The 21211-nt window shown below is 40.0% G+C and overlaps 1 protein-coding gene across 4 annotated transcripts in view; it reads right to left on the bottom strand.

Moving 5' to 3' along the window:
- rptor (regulatory associated protein of MTOR, complex 1) overlaps positions 1-21211 on the bottom strand; it is a 217397-nt gene that overhangs the window by 168517 nt on the left and 27669 nt on the right. For all 4 annotated transcript variants that reach the window (XM_085410820.1, XM_085410819.1, XM_085410821.1 and 1 more), the window contains exons 3-4: positions 16710-16812; positions 13109-13191 (exon numbers count right to left, since the gene is read on the bottom strand). In XM_085410820.1, the coding sequence (XP_085266946.1) occupies positions 13109-13191; positions 16710-16812 (186 nt within the window). The remainder of the gene's footprint in view (positions 1-13108; positions 13192-16709; positions 16813-21211) is intronic.

The raw sequence follows: 21211 nt of genomic DNA, 5'->3' as shown, positions 1-21211 counted from the left end.
GGTATTTCAATCTTCCAAGAACTTATTAAAGTAGCTTTTCCCCCCTTAATTCATCATCCATCTGCAGAATATTCATTTCTCCAGTTTATATGTGATACACAATTACAAATATATACTGCACTCTGTTCGCTGTCTCGATTCTCAAGACCAATCGCGCAACAACAGGCGGTAGGTACATGTGGATGTGGTGATGCAATTGGGACACATGCACACATCAATACATCAATGGTTACTAACACTTTAGCGTCAAATCTGACCATAAATATAGCAAAATACCCGGCCTTCAGATGTCTCATCTTTGGAGATCTGTGCATTAAACATCTCTGCTCTCACTTTGCCTCCTTCCTTTTAATGTAGATAAGATAGAGTAAGATAGAGCACCTTCGCTTCTGAAAAACACTTAGGAGCAGCACATACTACTTTAAAAGGAATGATAAATTTACTTGTTTTCCAGGAAGGAGCAATCAATGAAACTGAAATGCTTCACTCACCCAAAAAACAACAACCCCAAAACACCCCACATCCCATTTCGTGTCCAACCTATAAGCTTAGCTGACAACCAAAACAACCCTTCTGCATTATCTAGAGTTAACCTCCTCCTAACCATTAACACAAGAGGAGTGCTGTATCCAAACTGTCGCCTTCCTCATAAGCACGCTGTCCAGATGGTAGATGTTCATATTTCTTCCAAGAGGCTAATGGTTTTCTCTGGCCGGCTCCGGCAGGACTGAGTGCACGAGGGAAGTCAAAGAGAGGTAATTGGGAATGTTTCTGCCTACCGCTATTCCCTGTACAGCTTCCCATACATGCTAGTCATCAGGAGAACTCAGATGGGTTTCAACTGATGTGAAATTCAATTTAGTTCAATTCAATTTATATAACCAAATCACAACAATGGCCTCGAGGTGCTTTATATATGAAGATATAGACTTCAAAGGGAATAATGTAGCGTAAGAACGGTGTTGGTTACTGAATTAGAAAAAGAAAGCTTCAAGAGCAAGTACTGAAGCTCTATAACCAGCAAAGCCAATAAAAGGTTGAATTAACTTTTCCTCAAACAGCCGTGATTTATTTTTTATTTTTTTAATTCAAAAACCAGAGTGGTGCTTTTCTTTGTTTTTAAAAATGGGAATTTTTACCAATTAACTGAGACACCCAGTCGTATGCTGTGCTTAAATACACTGTCAGCACACAGTGAACAAACCACATCTCCCTACTGCTGGCCAAGCAAGTCCATATACAGCGACATCCTCACGTGATTTGTGTCGTTTTTCTTTTTTTGCCCTTGCTTTATTTTTTCTCCACATGATACAACCTAAGCCGTGCAAGAATGATAAAAATGAACAGTTCCCCAAACACCAAGCAGAGGCAAACACTGAACACAACGATGGGTGCGGCACACACGCCTCAGAGAATATATCACTTTTCACTGGTTGTTTGGCTGGAAAACTATAATTATGGATTCGTACTCAGTGTTGAGCCGATGATGCCACTTCCACAAACTCTAGCAAACGGTGATTGCCTAAAGTCACATGGGCATGTCACTTCTGGAAATTCCCTCAGCAGCTGAACATGTCTGTGGTTCAGTTTCTGTTATTGAATGTGAAAATAATAATGATAATAATAATAATAATAATAATAATAATAATAATAATAATAATAATAATAATAATAATAATAGATACTTTATTGATCCCCATGGGGAAATTACTTGTTTTTCTCTGCATTTGACCCATTCACTCAGTGAAGCAGTGGGCAGCCCACTAAGCAGGCGCCCGGGGAGCAGTGTGTAGGGACGGTACCTTGCTCAGGGGTACCTCAGGGTAGCCGTTAAGTGGATTCGAACCGCCGACCTTCCGATCATGGGGCGACCACTTTACCTACTGAGCTATCAGCTTCCTTCCAAGGGAGACAAAAAACACAGCTGTTAATGTGTCATCTTTGTCCCCTTTGTTGTTCGATAGATTCAGTTACTACCTAACTGTCTTGAGCTTAATTTAACAAATAAAATGCTGTTCAGACTGCACATTCACAGTGTAAGAAAACCCCAACAATCATATGACCCCCTAATGAGCAAGCACGTTGGCGACAGTGGGAAGAAAATACTGTTTGACAGGAAGAAACCTCCAGCAGAACCAGGCTCAGGGAGGAGTGGCCTTGAGTGAGGGCGAGTGTATGCACTAGTGGTTTTGTAACCTTTTTGTCTTTAAGCCAAAAGGCAACTAAGATTTCACGAAACACCTTTTATTCATGTGTGCGCGCAAAATATCCCCGTTTTATTTTCGGTGCTTTCTTCTAATAGCAGCTCATTTACGTTTGTTATAGTATAAAACTCATATTCATAGTCTTTTTAGAAACTTGCTGCTCCCGTTTAAGCATAAAATAGGCCACGTTTCTCATAAAAGGCATGTTTGGTTACACCAGGGCTCGCAAAATCGCTAGCCCGACGTCCCGGGGCTAGCGACTTTTCGAGTCGGGCTACCAAAATCCATCTCAGCCCTGCCCGTCAGGCTATCATAGGAAGGAAAGATATGTCAATGCTTTTGCATTCTTTCGCAAATGTAGCTGAGCAATTATGTCATCGGCATTGATGAGCCACTGTCAATATGTGAGACATGGAAATCGCGTTTGAATTTGCGCTTGTTTTGTGCTTTCACGATCCACTTCATGGACAAAAGAATTTATGTGGCTGGAATATGACGAGCTAAATAACATAATGCTCTGCCGGGTGTGTTGTGAGTTTCCCTCGATTTCTGAGTCGACAAGCGCCTTTGTTACTGGGACCAGTCATTTTAAGAAAGACCTCATCAGAACCCATGAGAAATGCAAGAAATGCATTATTGCCCAGTCTGCACTATCTTTCCCAGAACAAACACCGATTGCAAAAAACATACTAAAAATAAACCAAGCATAACAAGAAGTCCTGAAAAGGCTGTTTAGAACAGCGTACTATGTTGCAAAGAGTGAACTACCATTGGCAAGATTTAGCAGTCTTTGCAAACTTCAAAACGCAAATGTCCTAGATCTTGGTTCCACTTGCCTCTTACTGAACACCGATTGATGTTCTACACAGTTCTTGCAAGTTCATAGAAATTTCTGTTCAATTAGAACCAAATATTTGAGTTGATGATTGTAATTTGTTGTTGTAATTTGTGTTTTAAATATTCTTAGATTGATGTTGTGTTTCCTTTACAATATTATACTTTAATGTATAATATTGAAAAGGAAACAAAACATCAATCAAAAAATTGTCTTTTTTTTTTTTTTTTTTTTTTAATTCGGGCTACTTAAATTTATTTTGGGCTACCAAAAACTGAAGAGTGCCTGCCTGAAGGGCTACCAGTGATTTTGAAATTTTGCGAGCCCTGTACACGTTATGGCTTCAACTGGAATGCAGTCTAAGAAAGGCAGATTTTATTGGCACAGTGGCACAGGGTGAAAACTTCTCTGCATATCAATACAGGATTATAAATCAGGCTCAAGTCTGGGGGGTTTTATTGGGGGGGGGGGGGGGGGGGTTTAAGACCGCTTCAACACACCTTTAAGGAACCAAATTCTAAAAATGCTCGATCCTTTAACTCCACTCAATCTTTCATTAACTCTAAACGCAAAGCCATCCTTAAGGTCGTCTATCACATTTCTGAAAGTTCCCTAAAATATTACACAACTTTTTGACTGAGTAGTATCCTCCGTGACAAACTAAAATCCTCACACTGAAAAAGTGGAACTAAATTTTTATTTTCTGGCAATGTGGCAAAATTTCCTGTGACGATTGGATAAAAATAATTTTCCTGAACACAAAAGAACATTTGCTGTTGCTCTGCTATGACAGAAATAACACGTAGCCAATCGTAGCATTAGCATTACTTATGTAAAATATAAAAACAGGTGGCACAACAGGTGACCCACTGGCTCATGATCACTATGTCATTACTAAAGGAAACCGTAATGGCCTTTTAAAAATACAACATAAGAATGTAGCATAAGCAAAGCCTGCAAAGTGTGTTGCATCATTAGCAGCTACACAGAAACCCTTCACTTGTGCTCGTCCTCTGCTGTGTAGCTTGGCGTTTCCAGGGTGATAAGAAGAGACTGCAAATCTAATCAAAGTAAAGTCTTTGAGGTTCAGCTCAGTGATACATTATGCAAGAGAGGGGTAGCCGAGTGGACGGCAGGGGTTCACAAGCTGTAGCCAGGAAGGAGAGCAAACTAAAGAGTGGGTAGCATGAGAGGACACCATGCAGTTAGATAAAAATACCGAACCTGTTTAGCAGCAGCAACATGTTCAGCAATTTAGAAACAATGTGCTGGCTTTGAGAAGCCCATTGGACAAGACAAGCACATCGCTTTTCATCAAGATAACAAACAACCAGCAAGTCAAGAGGGGGGAGTTTCAAACTAGATTCCCAGACAAATAACAGAGAGGACAGGGAGAGAAAAAACAGTAACGTGCACAGAGAAAATGAAAGTGAACAAGTGAGGCTTGAAAGGGAATAGCAGAGCAGACGAGGCAAACAGAGAGAAAACTCAAAGAGAAACCGAAAACTAATGTATCACATAACTTCTACTTTCTTGATGCCATGTCTATGAAACAAAAGGAGTCCTTGGTTGAATCCAGTCTGAGCTCTGTAAGATAACAAAATAAAGCCACAGTCAATAGAAGCACAGACAGCAGAGAAAGAAAAAAAGAAAAGAAAAAGATGGTGCTCAACAAAGATGGCTGACAAACTTGTGGTGGTGGCAGCACTGTGCAAAAGCAAAGTGAAGAATTATCAAAAACAAAAAAAAAAGAGGGCTGAGAGTTTGCAAGTGAAGGAAAATTTTAAAAAATATTCCATTTATCTGAAGCCTATCCCAGGTGCTATAGAGCGAGAAGGCGGGGTACACTCTGGACAGTTTGCCAACCTGGCAGGGCCAATACCGAGAGACATAACCATTTATACCTACAGCCAATGAAGGATCACCAATTAAACTAAACCCACAAACAGTCTTTGGACTGTTGAAGCAGAAGTACGTGGAGAGAACCCATGCAGACACCGGGAGAACAAAGGCAACACAGGAACGCCCTGGCCAGATGGGGGATTCGAAACCAGGACCTTCTTGCTGTGAGGCAACAGTGGAACCATCAGGTTGTGCAGATTCTGGTTGATGGTGGTGCAAAGCTGTTCTTAGTCAGGGGAGCAATTTGTCTGTCTACAAATATTCAATATGAATAAATTATTCAATTCAATTTTATTTATACGGCGCGAAATCACAACAACAGTCGCCTCAAGGCGCTTTAAATTGTAAGGTAGACCCTACAATAATACATACAGAGAAAAAAAAATCCAACAATCACATGACCACCTATGAGCAAGCACTTTGGCGACAGTGGGAAGGAAAAACTCCCTTTTAACAGGAAGAAACCTGCAGCAGAACCAGGCTCAGGGAGGGGCGGGGCCATCTGCTGAGACCGGCTGGGGTGAGAGAAGGAAGACAGGATGAAAGACATGCTGTGGAAGAGAGAGATTATACAGCAAGTAGTCCCATGTTATGTTAAAAAAAACAAAATCAGAACAGGTGTTAGTTGTGCCGATTTCCCCAATTGCTGACCAGTGCATGCTCTGCCTCATACACTGCAACAAAGCATTGCCACTTTGTTACTGTGATGTTCAGCCCTAATTTATAAAAGGGGGGGGGGGGGGGGGGGGAATTTCTAATAGGTACAAAAACTATACAACTGCCGCCAAAAAGCACCTTTCACTTAACTGAACTATTCAAAATTCCTGCAGAGGCTGCCAGATAATCTGCATCCTACTATGCAAAACCCATCAACAAGCAGAAAGGATGTCTTTTCTTCATTGTAGTGCAAGGAAAGCAGACAGCACAAAAAAAGAAAGAAAAACTCAAATGAATAATAAAAAAAAAAAACCTCCACAGGCGAAGAAGAATGGTAAAAACAAGACGACAACAATAAGGATGGACACGGGAGAATCTTGATTTGAGGTGGAGTGGAAAACAAAAGGTCAGAGAGAGAGAGAGATGTTAAGGGAAGAGAGAGGAGGTTGAGTTGGTAGAGAAAGTGAGTGGGCAGCAGCCAGGACAGAGTTTGCCTTTCTCTGTACGTTTTGTGTCCATGAGGGTTAATTTAAGAGTACAGAAGCAAATAGAGAAACAGATTCGTGACAGCAGGTTGGCACAGCTAAACTCCCTGGGCAGCTCAACTGTTGCGAATGCTGCTCTTACATATCAACATGACGGGGATGGAGGGCTAGGGGGGTGAGGGAAAAAATGGCTTCTCATTTGGTCTAATATTCCCCATCTCGTTTCATCCGAAATGAAGTTATTACACAATTTGTCAGTGCTGTCACAAAGCAGGTAATAACTGCAGTTTAATTGACTGCTTTGTCAACGCTTTATGTAAGGTGTGTTGGCGAAAGCTGCACTCCAGTGTGGAGCTGCAGAGCTGTGAATCCTCCGGCTGGAAAAAGGAACCGCTTTCTCACCCTCCCACACCTCCTCCTGCACTCCTACCACCATTTGCTGCTGACCTCTCAGGTCAACCAAGCCCGAGCCTACATTCCTTCAGCTGCAGTCTCTGGGGACGTTTCTTCCTCCACCCTCCTCTTACCACACGTGTTACTTCTGAACTCTCTTACCAAACAGCCACACACTGTTGTATTTTTATTTCTAAAGCCTCGTGATGCTTTTTGGCGGGTATGTAGGGTTTTAGCAACATGACAACAGGATGAATTGAATTTCGATCCTCTGTAGATACTATAGCACCAAAATTGTTTTACTGGCTCATTTTTTTATCTTGGTTTTTTGTGAGCGTGGCATCTCCACCTGAGCAAAAAGAGAAACTAAAAAGAGAAGAAAAAAAAATCCATCTTGTTCAAAACCTCAGAGACCATGTTCACATTCTGCTACCACGTCTCAACAGAAAACAAAAAAAAGGCCATGATCAAATCCAAAACTATATGAGCAGATTAAAACATATTTGCAGGTGGTTTGAAATCAAATTCAAACCCAATAAAACCAAAAGAAACTCAGCTCAAGCACTCAGATCAAATTTCAAGTGTTTGCTTATTTTTTGGAGTCATTCTCCAGAGGATGCCTGTCTTTCAGGAAGAAGAACAGAGGGTAAAAAAAAAAATATATATATATATATATATATATATATATATATATATATATATATTGGAGAGTAAAAAACAACTAACACTAAACTACCATGCATGGGAAGTTAATCCCCCCCTAAATAATAAAATGAAAATAAAACCAGCTGCAACAACATTGTGATTTTAGTTCCTGGACAGCTTCTCGAAATGATGCCACACATCAGCAGCATATAATCACTACAAGTGTCCAACCTCTTCAGAATTGCCCAGTTTCCTACAGTTTATACACCAGATATTACCAATGTTGCAAAAAACCTTTGGGGGGAAAGATCTAAACAGATGACAGGGTGAGCTGAACTTAAACTCTGATCAGATAACTTTGTCTCTAGAGATAATTGACAGTATTTCAGAGCTTGTCAGTTCAGTTCATTTTTATTTCAAACATTTAAAACATGTGCCTTCACAATCATTACAAAATATCATTCCATTATTTGTTTGAAAAGGAGTAGGCAGAAGTATTTACTTATTTGTCCCTCCCCCCTCAAGTTTTACCTCTCATTCATTTAATTTTTTTTTAGTCTTAAATTAAACAAACAACAGTGGATATCTGTGGTTTCTAAACAGATAATCAAAAGCTTGTTTGTAGTTTACAGTTGAATGTTGGCAAATGCAGTCCCTCTTTAGTTCTCACACCAACCGGTCGCAGCAGATGGCCCCGCCCCTCCCTAAGCCTGGTTCTGCCTGGTTCTGCTGGAGATTTCTTCCTGTTAAAAGGGAGTTTTTCCTTCCCGCTGTCGACAAAGTGCTTGCTCATAGGTGGTCATGTGATTGTTGGATTTTTTTCTCTGTATGTATTATTGTAGGGTCTACCTTACAATTTAAAGCGTTTTGAGCCGACTGTTGTTGTAATTTAGTGCTATATAAATAAAATTGAATTGAACTGACTTCTCCACACAAGCCATGTACCTGCATTCAACCACAGCCTGGCCAAAAGCACCACAAGCAGACTGCAAACAAGACAGCTTAAGGTACCAAAAACTTTCACTAACCCCGCTGCTATGGTCTTCCACAGGAAGACTTGCATCGAGCATTTAATAGCTAGATACGTAAAGATCCATGAAGTGTACACTGAGAAAAGAACATCGCATTGTTTGTGTTTTCTGAAATATTTAATTTATACTCAAAAATATGCAATCATATTTCATATTTTCATAACAGGTTACTTTGGACAGAGAAACACTGAGCGGTTTACGCGTTCAACAACAGATGCATCTTCCTGCTCAACGAGCTGAACATTATAGCCTTCTTGAAAGCAGGATTTATTGCTTCTTTCATGACAGACTGCTGTATTAGCTTCGCTGGCTTTAGCAGGTAAAGTGAGCGTGTCTGTCAGAGACTTCTTTCAGCTAATTCACCAACAAAAGCAATGGTGCCAATTTGTCAGCCATAATCCAATATCTGCACATATCAGCAGCATTTATTAGAAATATTGGCCGGGGGATTAGATTTCATCCTGAAGGGGGGGGGGGAAAAGCCTTTTGTGATTTAGTCAGCGTGGATCTTTATGTTTGTAAAAAGCTGAAATAAAATCTGTTAGATCAAACTCCTACAAATGCTGCGGCTTGCACCATTACGGTGATCCATGTCAGTGAATGGCAGATCATTGTCTAAACACTGGAAGCGCAGTCAGTCACTAAGATGAGATTTCCTGCTGTCATGGTGAGCACTGCTTTGTTGCTTCTTTGCTTTTTATGTCCAAACAGAGAAAGTTTCTTTACACTTATACTCCATCTCTTTTACTCCTTAGAAAATAAAAATTCTTCTTTGGGAGACTTTTACTTTGGAGGAGTGTCATGTGCTCCAATGACTTCCCAATTTTTGGAGGAAGACAAAAGCACCAAGGGGGCTCTGGGAAAAGGACAACAGCTGCTGCTGGCATGAACGAATAAATGTATACACACATATAAACTTAGAACAGCTGAGTGTACAAAAACACATAATGCATCTATTTTTTTTTTTTTTTTTTTTTAAGTATGAATTACTGTCAAGAGCATGTGGGCGTTTTGTTGGCATACTGCATATAAGAAGTATAAAGGAGCTGGAAAATGTATGTTTTCTAAAATAAACTCATATAATATCTTAATATGCGTTCTCTACTGGCTGATTGCTTGGTTGATTGATACTGGATTATTACAGCTGTATCTTGTCCATATTTCTCCAATATGAAAATCTGGGAAAGTTGCCTAATTTAGAAATGATGACAAAACAGAGTTTGGCTAGCGGGGAAGTTCAGACTAGGGCTGGGCCATATTATACCGTTCACGGTAATACCGGTATAATGTTAGGCAACGATAGGAAAATGAAATATCGCGATAGAATATGAGTAAAACGCGCATGCGCAGTGCCTTTGTTTTCATACGCACATGGCTGATTGTTGAGTGAAACAGATGAACCAGAATTGGGTTGTAAAAATGGTGCAACTTCCGTGATGTGGAACTGGTTTGGCGTTTGTCCATCAGTTACACGACAAAGCACATTTTTTTGCAGAACATGCAAACGGCCGTCGTTATTGTCGTATTTGTCGGACTAAGATGCTCTTAAATCTGGGAGTAATCTGGGTCCTAAACCCCCCTCTTCAGGTCAAACGAACACTGCAGCATCACTGAGAGTTAAAAACTGTCTAAATTCTTTCATCTTTAATAAAACGATCAGCATTGCTGCTTTACCAGGTGTAACTATGAAGTTTAACTTCCAGGCATCCATGAAAACAAAATGTATTACATGTAACGGAGTTAGAAGCTAGCAGGAAGCTAGCGGAAGTTAGCTCGCTAGTTTCGCTAGTTACCTAAGCATGATATAGCATGTTCTGACTGAGAGATTTCTGAAAAAAATCAAACGTACAGCTCTGCTATCACTTCCAACATAAATGAAGACAGGAAACTAAACAGCAGTGACGTTTGTAGGGTTACTGAAGTTGGGCTAGCTGGTATATAATGATGTGCTACGTGATCGCTAGCGACACAGCTATGTTAGCATAACATAAACAGTGAAGCTGGAGGACGAACACTAACACTTTTCCACTTATAAAAGTTAACGTGAAGGTTCCTCATGGTTAGAGACAAATGCAATCGCATGGCAGGATGCTGTAAACGGACCAAACTTCAGTCAGGAGAACAACTGAGATAATCCATCCACAATACGAGGTTAGTCATTAATATACTGCAACAACATGGGAATAGAGCAGAATTCAACATTAATGAATCAATGTTACAGAAGTGGAGGAAGCAAGAAGAATGAGTTGAATAAAGTTTGATTTCCTGACTGCTTTGTTTCGCTTAATGTGCCTTATAATCCCGTGCACCTTATGGTCCGAAAAATACGTACTGCGCACTGCAGTTTAATGTTGCAAAGCACCTCTTTTTAACTTCAGTGAATATTATACATGGTTATGCTCAGGATATGTCAGCCCATTTCTACTGGAAATGCCTTTTGGTTAAACTTTCAGCAAGGAATTTGCATTTGCACTGTTGCATTTTTATAAAGCTTTAATGTACATAAAAACCAGCTTCTTGTTTAAGTGAAAATAAATGGAAGGTTGTCTTTTTGCGCTAGTAATGTTGTGGAGTTGTATTTTGTCTCGCATCAATTATATCGTCAGTTATATCGTTATCGCAAATTTTCAAATATATATCGTGATAAATATTTTTGGCCATATCGCCCTGCTCTAGTTCAGACCATCAGTTTTAATACTTTTCAGTACTGTCACCAGGACACAGAGTAACCCCACAGCTGGGCAGACAGTGGTGACCTCTTAGATACAAGTCTAAAAATTAAACCGGCCCATCCCATCCATTAGCCAGAGACCAAAGATGGACAGTTTTCCACTAAAGGGCCAATCGGTCTCATAATTACGAGTTGATCTGCTATAACTCTTTACTGCAGCTATTGCATCACCGCAGACTAGGGCTGCTCAATTAATCGAATTTTAATCACGATTACGATCTGGGCTTTCAACGATCATTAAAAATGACTGAGCCGATTATTAGCCCCTCCCTCATTTATCCGCGACACCTTAAAGGCCGGTCCGTGAAAATATTGTCGGGCATAAACCGTCCGTGGCGCAAAAAAGGTTGGAGACCGCTGATTAAGAGGACCTGAGGGAAGCTCGGAAAGCTAAGCAGAAGTTATTTGGAGAGGAGAGTGACTGCCGTTGGCTGAAAAGAGAGGTAAAAAAAAACTTCAGTGGTGTTGCACACTATTTTATATTATTTTTTAAAGTCATTGTTAACCCTTTAAAGCCGGTCAGAGCAGCACGCTCCGTTTTGCGTAACTATTTTTAAATCCCTGTAGAACCTGAACAGTGTAAGCTAGCGCAATAATTTGTTTTGCATATGAAACCGGAGGAGTTGTACTTACATCTGATGCCATCAGCTTGTCCTCGGTCACGGTTTCGTTCCACATATAGCTTTGCAAAAATTGCATAAAAAGCGCTTGCAGGAACAAAAACATAATATTCCAGAAACACGCTTTGCCGTTCCTATCAGCTGTTCGTAACACTTCCCACAGTGAAATGATGCACATGCTGTTTTCTTTGCAAATTTGCATCATAGGATTGTTTTTTGTTTTTCCTACAGTATATAAAAATTGCTGTATCTCCAAAATAAAACTATGAAGACACTCAAAATAAATTTCCTGTGGTGGGAAACTATTTTTTGCAACTTTATTGTATTTAAAGTTTTGAGGGATAAACCTCTTAAATCTCTCCAAGTAGAAATATATGTAAACAAAACAAAAGCGATTTTCTATTTTTTTTGTAGTTTATTGCACTTTTTTGCAATTTATGTACTTACTATGCACTTAATGCAGACATATTATTAAAATATGGGCTATAACAGTTGTATTGATGTATAGCAACTTGAAATGCTCCCACAAATGGCACTACAGCATGTAAAAAAAATAAATAAAAATAATATAAGCTCTGGTGGACTTGGTTCTATAGTAGGTCTTAAAGGGTTAAATAAATATCGTCAAATAATCGTGATCTCAATTTCAGTGAAAATAATCGTGATTATCATTTTTGCCATAATCGAGCAGCCCTACCGCAGACTACAAGAACTGTGGCAGTTCATCATGCTGCTAACTCTGCAGGCAGGAATCTCCCAGTGTGGCATCTGCTGTTTATTTGTTTTCAGAGCTCTGAGATGCACACATAGACCGAGTTATTTCCCATTTCTCCCTTTTTTGCTTACAGAAATTTCAGTAAAAGTAAATATGGTTAAACATTTATTAGCAACAACTTGAAAAAGAACTAACATTTTGGAGGCCTACACACATCACAGCCCTACACACGCATGGAGAAAGCTGTAGACCAAGTGGGATACACTGCGAGTCATTTTCAGTTGGGTTTTATTTGCATTTAAAAAAAAGTAAAGTAAGTCTGAACACTTTCTTTTGAGCTTATTTGAGTAAAACTGGAAGAAAACTGGAAGCTGACGTAGTTGTGAGAAAGTGTCCAAGTTATTAAAGGTTGGTGTAATTTAATTAACACACATTTAAAAAAAACAAAACTATCTAAGAAAAGTAGGAATAATAAATATGCATGATGTCAACTGTAGTTCTTAGGAAGAAAATCCAGACTCAGTTTTCTGAGACACTGAATGAGTCAAAGAGAACTTTAAACAGCCTCTAAAAAAAACTCATGATGAACAAGCTGATGTTTAAGTTCCCAGAGCTTTAAGCAAAGATCAGTCAAATCAATACCAGAGTACCAGGAGGTGGTGGAGGAGTCATCAGTGTAATATTCAAAGAGTTTACTGAGAGGTTACTGCTTATAGAAAGGTAGGTGATTGTTCAGTTCAAAGAACAGAAAAGTGCAAATGGTTTAATGGATGCCAAAAATCAGTCATTGATGATATTATTTTAACAGGATTGAGTCATTATCTAACTCGGTCCTGAACAGACGTGGTGTGAGTCTGTGTCTCTGGTCACAGTATCGGTTAAAGACTCACCCTGGGCTGCCAGTTTTCATACTGCTTCTGCAGGTTGGCCCCGATGGTCTCCAGGGCCTTCTGTGGACTCATCGACAGAGGATCTGGGAAGCAAACACAAGAGTGTAAACACACTGCAATTAACACAGACACACATACAGACGCACACACAGCAAAGAAAATAGCCATAACTGAGGAAAACCACACAAGTCGATGTAGAACTAACAAACCAGCCATATAATTACTGCTTTAACGTTTAGTGATTAAGAATTCAGCCACGCCACGAGTACAAAGAAGTTGTTGAAGTTGTTCGTTTCAGCATCAAAGGGACATTTCTTATTAAATCTGAAGCGGGGTATGGAAAAATAGCAGCAGCCGCTAAGGTTGAAATATTGATGAGAGTAAATCAATATGGCATGAAGAAAAGCAGAATATAGATAAAGGACAGATCAAATTCTGCTCAGGGAGGAAAAAAAGATGTATTAGTGGGTTTTCAGGGGATAGTGATATGCAGAGAATGAAATCATTACTGTTCTGATCAATGAGGACTATTCACATTAGATCACACCACAACGGCCGCATTATTTTACATTATGTCTAATGTACATAATACATTTACAAACCATATATAATATTTTGTTTAGCAATGACACGAAAATAAGAAAGAATTTGACTATTCAGATTTGAATATTTGAAATGTATTGATCATAAAATCCTTTTCATTCAATGTTTGCACTTTGAATGTGCCTTTAATGACTTAAAATATTAGCAACATGCTAACAGGGGCAACTCCTCTGGTTTAAAAACAAAGATAAACTGTATTAAAGTCTAAGGGGAAAAGACCCCTGCACTTATTTGAATACTTCCATTAAGACTTTATGGTCTCAGTCACTACTTTTAAACATTATTTAATAGAACATAAACTTCATTTTGTAACTTGTGGTCCCATTAGAGCAAAAAAAAAAAAAAAGAAAGAAAGGAAAGAAAACATGGTGTGTTTTAGCATGTGGCTACTTAGAGATGGACAAGTTTGTGCCGCATTAGCGCACATCGTCCCCAGATTCTCGTCCAGAACCACTGTTCGCTTGTCACATCTGGTTTTAAAGCACTAACAGGGCGACATCATAAACGCTCAGCTCTTCACTAACCAGCTATTACGTGCTCTATGGTCACAAGGCCTTGCTCTCTCATCTCCGGTTCAATCCCATCTGTGTCTACTCGGTGAATGCTCAGTAATATTGTCTCTGAACTTGATGAACATGCATCTTGCAACATAACGCTTCTGTTTATACTACATTCACTTGTATTTTTATTTTTATTTTTATTCCTATTCCTATTTATTCTATTTATCCCCTTCGTATATTTTATTTATATTGTCTCTGTATTTATATATATGTGTGTGTGTATAACTCTGTAACTTCTGTCGGTGCTGTGTTTTTTTGGAAATCGAATTTCCCAGAGGAACCCACCCGAGGGATTAATAAAGTTCTATCTTATCTTATCTTATCTTATCTTATCTTACACTGGCATCACAATTTCCTGCTATGGTGCAAAGTGAAAGGCAGTTTCCACAAAACCGCACACACACACCAGTGAAACAAAAAGCAGATGTGAGGTTTTTGTTTTGTTCCCCTCCTCCCAATCTGCGTGTGGCTCAAACATCCATGAGAGATGAACACTACGGTGCATTTTAGGACGTCATCCCAGCCTTTAACACTTCATACACCCAAATGGCTTCTCACAAGCCGAGTGGCAGGTCTATAGAGCGACAGTGTCCTCAGAAGCCACTGAAAAACTTTCAGAAACTTTAAGAGCTGTGTTTCCACTTTAATGTGCTTGCCTGACTCCTAACAGTCAGTCAATCCCAGGGGAGCAAAACAATGTTTTTTGAGGTTCCCATTCAATGGAGACGGTTGTGTTTTTGTTCTATGTCACATTATGTGGTTCCGGTGAGGGCAGACTGCTTCATCCCTGTGTGACAGAGACCTTATGAATTTAGCTCCCACGGGAAAGCTTGAGAATATCCCTGAAGTGAAAGTTCAAGTTTTAGTGTCATGTAAAAGTCACGGTGCTCAGTAGTGCTGAACACCATAACACCGCCTTGCTCTTTGAACCAAAATTATTTTTCACCCAAAAAAGGAAGAAGTCTGTGTTTCAGCCCAATAAAGCAGTTTTTCGATCCCTTTGATCACTGCGTGTACAGCAATGATAGCAACAACACCACTAAATGGCAACATGACACAATACAGAAATAACTGTATGTAACTGTATGAAATAACAATTCACGAAGTGTGTTCTTTGCATAGTATCTTGTCCAGCTAGTACAGGACCAACACAGAAAAATAACTACTAGCCAATATATTATATTGATATGTCGTAAATATTGTAATATTGTCGTTTTCAATAATCCAGAAAGCTGGCTGAAGCCAGATGTAAACAGTACACAGTTAAAAATGAAATCACAACTGTCGAGAAACTGATCGATGAGTCCGTGCATGTCTTGTTTTTTTTTTGTTTTCTTGACCATAATGCCACTGATGAAGTGCAGAGAGGCTATACTGGATATAGGGAGAACACAAAACCTTAGGGAGGGCAGTGTTTCTAAAAACAATAACAAAAAAAGCACTATCAAACCCCTCCACACACAACTCTGCAAGAGTGTTGCATTGCTCAAATTTTGTAAGCGAAGAGCAAGCTTCAGCCCGTCTGCAGCTTCAAATCACAAAAACCTGCAGCTTTGACATGAAGCGAGGACAGAGGCTGAGGCAGCCACAGTCGCGATGCAACTTTTTTTTAGCAGTTTTAATAAAATGGCACGTGTAAAACCAACTGTAACCCTGTCAGCTTACCAATTTGAATAACTTTCACAGGTTTTCACCTCAGTGCTCGGCAGCTCTCTAAAACGTGTTCCTGAGAGAAAACGCTCCAGGTATTTTGTACTGAAAACTAATATTTTTCTCCATATCTCTCCTCTCAATTTTATGACATTTCTCTACTGTCCACTCTTTTCTCTCCACACATTTCCCTTCAGATGTCTTCTAAGGTAACCCTTGTTACTGTCATATTTCAGGCCTGCTTCCAGAATAAGATGACTGGGTGCACATCAAAAGTTAGTGAGGCCGATCAGCGTACTATGGATAGTCCTGGAAAACGCCAGAAGATATTCTAATGGGTGTCAGACCACATCTGTAATAATAAACTGAGGTGTAAACACTCGTCATTAAGGGTACAGAGGTGGTCGTAAAATATCATCTTTATGAGCAGAAAAATCACAGCTGCACTAAATTAAAATTAAAATTTAAACCACTTTTAATAACTTATCTGTAGCAAATATGGATAACGCAACAATCCCTGTAAAGAGATAATGAATGCATTAGTGTGTGTATGATATCCGCTTGTTCACATTTTAGTTTTTGATCCACATTATCTAAAGTGTGTCCAAAAATCATTGACAGCATTCACACTGAGGAAAACAAATGCCTGAGAAATATCTGTTTATTTTCACACCAACAAGAGAAGCAGGACAGTGTGAGAGCCTTTAGTGAAATACACGCGTGTCATTTAAGCTCAATAAATCTCATTATGAGTCTCTTTGATTTGTTTGGTGTCTGCGTGGACTCACCTATCCAGCACTCCAGTCTGGCGCAGGGGGAGGTCTTGACCACATCAGGTGGGTCCACTCCCACGTTGAGGCACAGCACCAGCGCCACGCTCACAGTCTTCATCTGGGGGCAGACGCAGAACACAATTCAATCCTCACACATCAATACACAAATCAAAACAGGCTGGTGGATTATTTTTAACACCATTAAATCTTTATTCATGAGAGAAAATGCCATGAGCACCCAGACTTGTATTCCAGTACATCCTGGGAGTTTTATCCCGGTACACCACAATCTGCTGCTGCAGGCCAATGAAGCTCCACTGGAGCGGTGAAGGTCAAGTGTCTCACCCAGGGGGAACCTAACAGCAGTTACTGAGAGAAGAGATATACTCTTTCCTTTGGCACTCTCTGCATCTGGTCCAGAAATTCCCAAGTCTGAAGCTAATGTTGGTGCCACACCTTTAAGGCAGTGGTCCCCAACCTTTTTTACGCCACAGACCGGTTTATGCCCGACAATATTTTCATGGACCGGCCTTTAAGGTGTCACAGATAAATACAACAAAATAAAACTAGTACCGGTACCGAAAAAAAGAAGATTTATTCATAACACACGTGAAAAGACCCAGGAAAACCGAGTAAACGATAAAAACGATAACAAAATAACGCTGAAAACCAATAAAAACCCTGAAAACTATACATTTCACACCTGAGCCTCAACTCTCGCGGCCCGGTACCAAATGACTTACGGACCGGTACCGGTCCGAGGCCCGGGGGTTGGGGACCGCTGCTTTAAGGAATCTAACCTGTGACCTCAGAGGTGTGTCAGCACACAGGTCACACTGCAGGCATGAATTTTGAACACTATATATATTTAATGTAAGAGAGAACACAGTAGAGCCCACTACTGAGCGCTGTTACAGGGTGAAACTACTTCCCCGCTTTGCCTATAAATACAGTATATAACTGATAGTACCCCAACTATTATCTTCTCCATCGATTCTATTCTCTGTAGTTTTCCATTTAATTATTCGTTTTATTATTTATTTAATTATTTGTATTACTGTAGAAAGAGGGTGAGTCATGTGATTGAAAATGCATATTTTGTTTTGCGAAAAACAAAATATGCATTGGACATGTTTATAAATCCCAATAAAAGTCTCACTGAGCATTGGCCTGTAGTAGAACAAATATATTAAATTAAGCCAGAAGACTTGCATCAAAGAAACTGACACCACCACTGGTAGGGAACACCAAAAAAGAAAAGAAAGAAAAGAAAACGGGGAACAAAAACAAACAGGCCATCAAAGCAGAACAACCATGAGCCAGGGGTTATGTGGCAGGACCTGACACATCAGCTTGATCAGGCAGGAGATGCTTCCAACAAGGCAAATTAAACATTTCACCAGCAGTAGGCAGTCACTCGTTCCTCCCTGTCAGTACCTCAGAGTGTCTTTTGTGTGCCACAGCAGACATCAAGCTTTGTGACATCCTGTGGTTCGATCCTGTAGCTCTAATGAGCTTGAATGAAGACACTGACACAAAGAGTTGACCTCAAAGGATTCTGACAGATAAAGACAGAATGATCAGCCGCCTAAACTCTTATAAATGCCAAAAAAAACCTATAACACCACTATCTGACACCAGATAAAATTTATGCAGCTGCACAGGAAGAATAGTAATTTTACTGACTATTACCAAACCTTTAATGGGCGAAACAAAATATTTTTCACAACTGCAAATGTAAAAACAGTCATTTGAAATGGTGCTAAATCATTTCAAATGACTAAATGTGACATTTGCACAGAGCTGAAGAATAACAAAAACTGCACGGCGGCATAAGCGACGAGCTATTGGCCACACAGCTCAAACTGTATTCTTACATTTAATATTACAGCATGAGGTTTAAAATAAAATATTCAACTCGCTCCTGTATAATTGTGTTTATTTTGGGGAAAGTAAGATAAAATTCTCCTTTCAGTCATTATTCTGGTAAATTTGAGACAAAACAAACCGATTTTTGTAACACTCAGTGTGACCTACATTTCTTAAAGTAAAAGTAGGAACCATTTTTTTAAAAAAACAGACTCCCATTAGTTCCCAGAATTCATATTTAAACTTTAAAAATCATACTGTATACATTATTTATATTTTACCTTGTCAAATCAATAATTTCCCACCCTCTAAGTCTTGTGGTGTGCAAACACAGCTATGTGAGAACTTATCTTTTCACGTTTTGCATTTAAAATGCAAGCAGTGTCTCTGGAGCACATTGTAGTGGCTAATTATTCTTTGAGTTTTATTTTCTAGTTCAGTCTCGAGATTTCTGCTCCACAAGCCGACCTGCCTCTGTCACTGAAACCGCCCAGCAGGTCAAGTGTTTGTTGATGGTTTTGCTTAACCTGCGTCGAGTCACGGTTTCATCATCACGCCGCTCTGTGAATCGAAGCCGGGGGGGTGTTTGCTCTGAAACAGACGGCGCTTGAACTTCATAAGGCCTTGTGTGTCATCTTGGCTCCAATTACCTGGAGGTTAGCTACCTGCAGGGTTCCCTCACAGCAGCTCTGTGCCTGAAATCAGGTCAAACTGTGTGAAGTAAAATTTAGTGGTTGCAAAGCTTTGATGTCCACAACCACTTTTTTTATTAATTATGTGATCAGTTGTGCGAAACAGAAAGTTTGTCTCCAATTTACTCTTCAATTCTTTTCATAAGACTTTAATTCTTTATGTTTTACCACTGTTTTCCAATTGATGACAGCTGACTGCTACTACTTTCTCTACAGATTTATTAAGGCTTATTTGTGATTTAGCATCCAATAACCCAGCTAAAGCCGAATGTCTTCGCTTTTTTATGTTTCCTAAATCTTCTTTATTAATATGAAAAACAACAGATTATATTTCTCAATATATATTTTCTGTGGTTCTTTTGTCTGTTCTGTGAATTATTGCAGTGAAAAAGTCACTTGTATCATGTTCATAAATGATTAAACTAGTGATAAAACTCTACTAGGTTTACAAGGAGCCATTGATGGATTGCAGCCACACAGCATTATCGCCGCAGGCTAAATCCAGAAAATTCACGAGCATTACTGAGGGGGGCTCGATGACTGGCCAGCTAGGATCCCAGCGCGGGAGTTTTCCCCTCATAGCCCAGAGGTCTGCTGGATCTTTTTCACACTTTATGCATCACAAACTGTTATAAATAAACTACAGTTTTCTGACAGCTTTGAGTTGGAGTGAAATTGAGATAAACAGTGGAAAGTCCAATTGGAAGCTCAAAAAGCACATGTATGTGCATCAGTGTTTTTGTAGTGAGTATTTCATGCGTTGTGAATTTCTACAGGGTTAGAAAATTCTAGTGTAGTGCATAACTATGTACACAATTACAGAGGTACGATTGTTAATTGCCAGACAGGCATATTGGTAAAATGGTAAATGGCCTGCATTTGTATAGCACTTTTCTAGTCCCTAAGGACCCCAAAGCACTTTACACTACATTCAGTCATTCACCCATTCACACACACATTCACTCACTGGTGATGGCAGCTACATTGTAGCCACAGCTGCACTGGGGCGCACTGACAGAGGCGAGGCTGCCGGACACTGGCGCCACCACCGGGCCCTCTGACCACCACCAGTAGGCAGACATGAGGTTAGTATCTTGCCCAAGGATATTTGGCATGCAGCCAGGAGGCAGCCTGGGATCGAACCACCGATCGGCACATTTCCATCAGAGTCCTCATCACCGTCAATAGTAACGGTTTAAGACGTGCCGCTATGTGCATCACTGTGCTGCTTTAACCATGACAGTCTTTGTGGTGCAATAAGAGTGTTAAAACCTCCGCCCAGCTTTGTGCACGTTTTTTTTTCCCTTTTCTCTTGTTTACGACCCTTTTTGGCGTGAGTCTGAAAGGGATTTTTTCGTTTGTTACTGGTTCACATGAAGCATGGCCTGCAATCGAAATCCTATCATTTCCTTGGTTTGGACAGATATGCAGTGGCATTTTACGTACTGTGTCTCCACATTCAGACGGGATGCTTGTTGTTCGAGGTCAAAGTCATTCCTGTTGATTTTCCACAGCTTAGGCAGTGGGACACTTGTTTATGTGCACTGAATGGCATCGCTGAATGACTGCGTGCTCACGTACAACACCATGTAGGGTCAGCGGGATATTTCTAAGTCACCTTTGACAGCAAGCGATAAGATACCATCTCTGTCTGTACATAACTGAGCAGGGTTAAGAGAGCTGTTGTGAAAATAATTAAGGTGGCCTGTGCGTTCCCACTGGCAGAACAAAACACTGTTGTGATAGTGGGACTCAGCAGGACAAGCTCAACAGGTGCGCTCCTCCTTACACACAGATGAGCTCAGTTTCGCTTCACTTCATTCATTTCTACCCGAGCTCCTCAACCCACACTAGGTCCCACAAATGCGAAGTGATATAGAAGTTTTCTGCTTGGCTACACAACAGTATTCACAGAGTAGTCATCCAGTTGCTGTGCAGAACTAAACTAAGATGACA

This window comes from Rhamphochromis longiceps, linkage group LG6 (assembly GCF_057381845.1).
Source record: "Rhamphochromis longiceps isolate RC_006_pf linkage group LG6, R_longiceps_female_GT1.1, whole genome shotgun sequence".
NCBI classification, from domain to species: Eukaryota; Metazoa; Chordata; class Actinopteri; order Cichliformes; family Cichlidae; genus Rhamphochromis; species Rhamphochromis longiceps.
The sequence above is the reverse complement of the archived record's forward strand: the minus strand, read 5'-3'. Positions and strand labels throughout refer to the sequence as shown.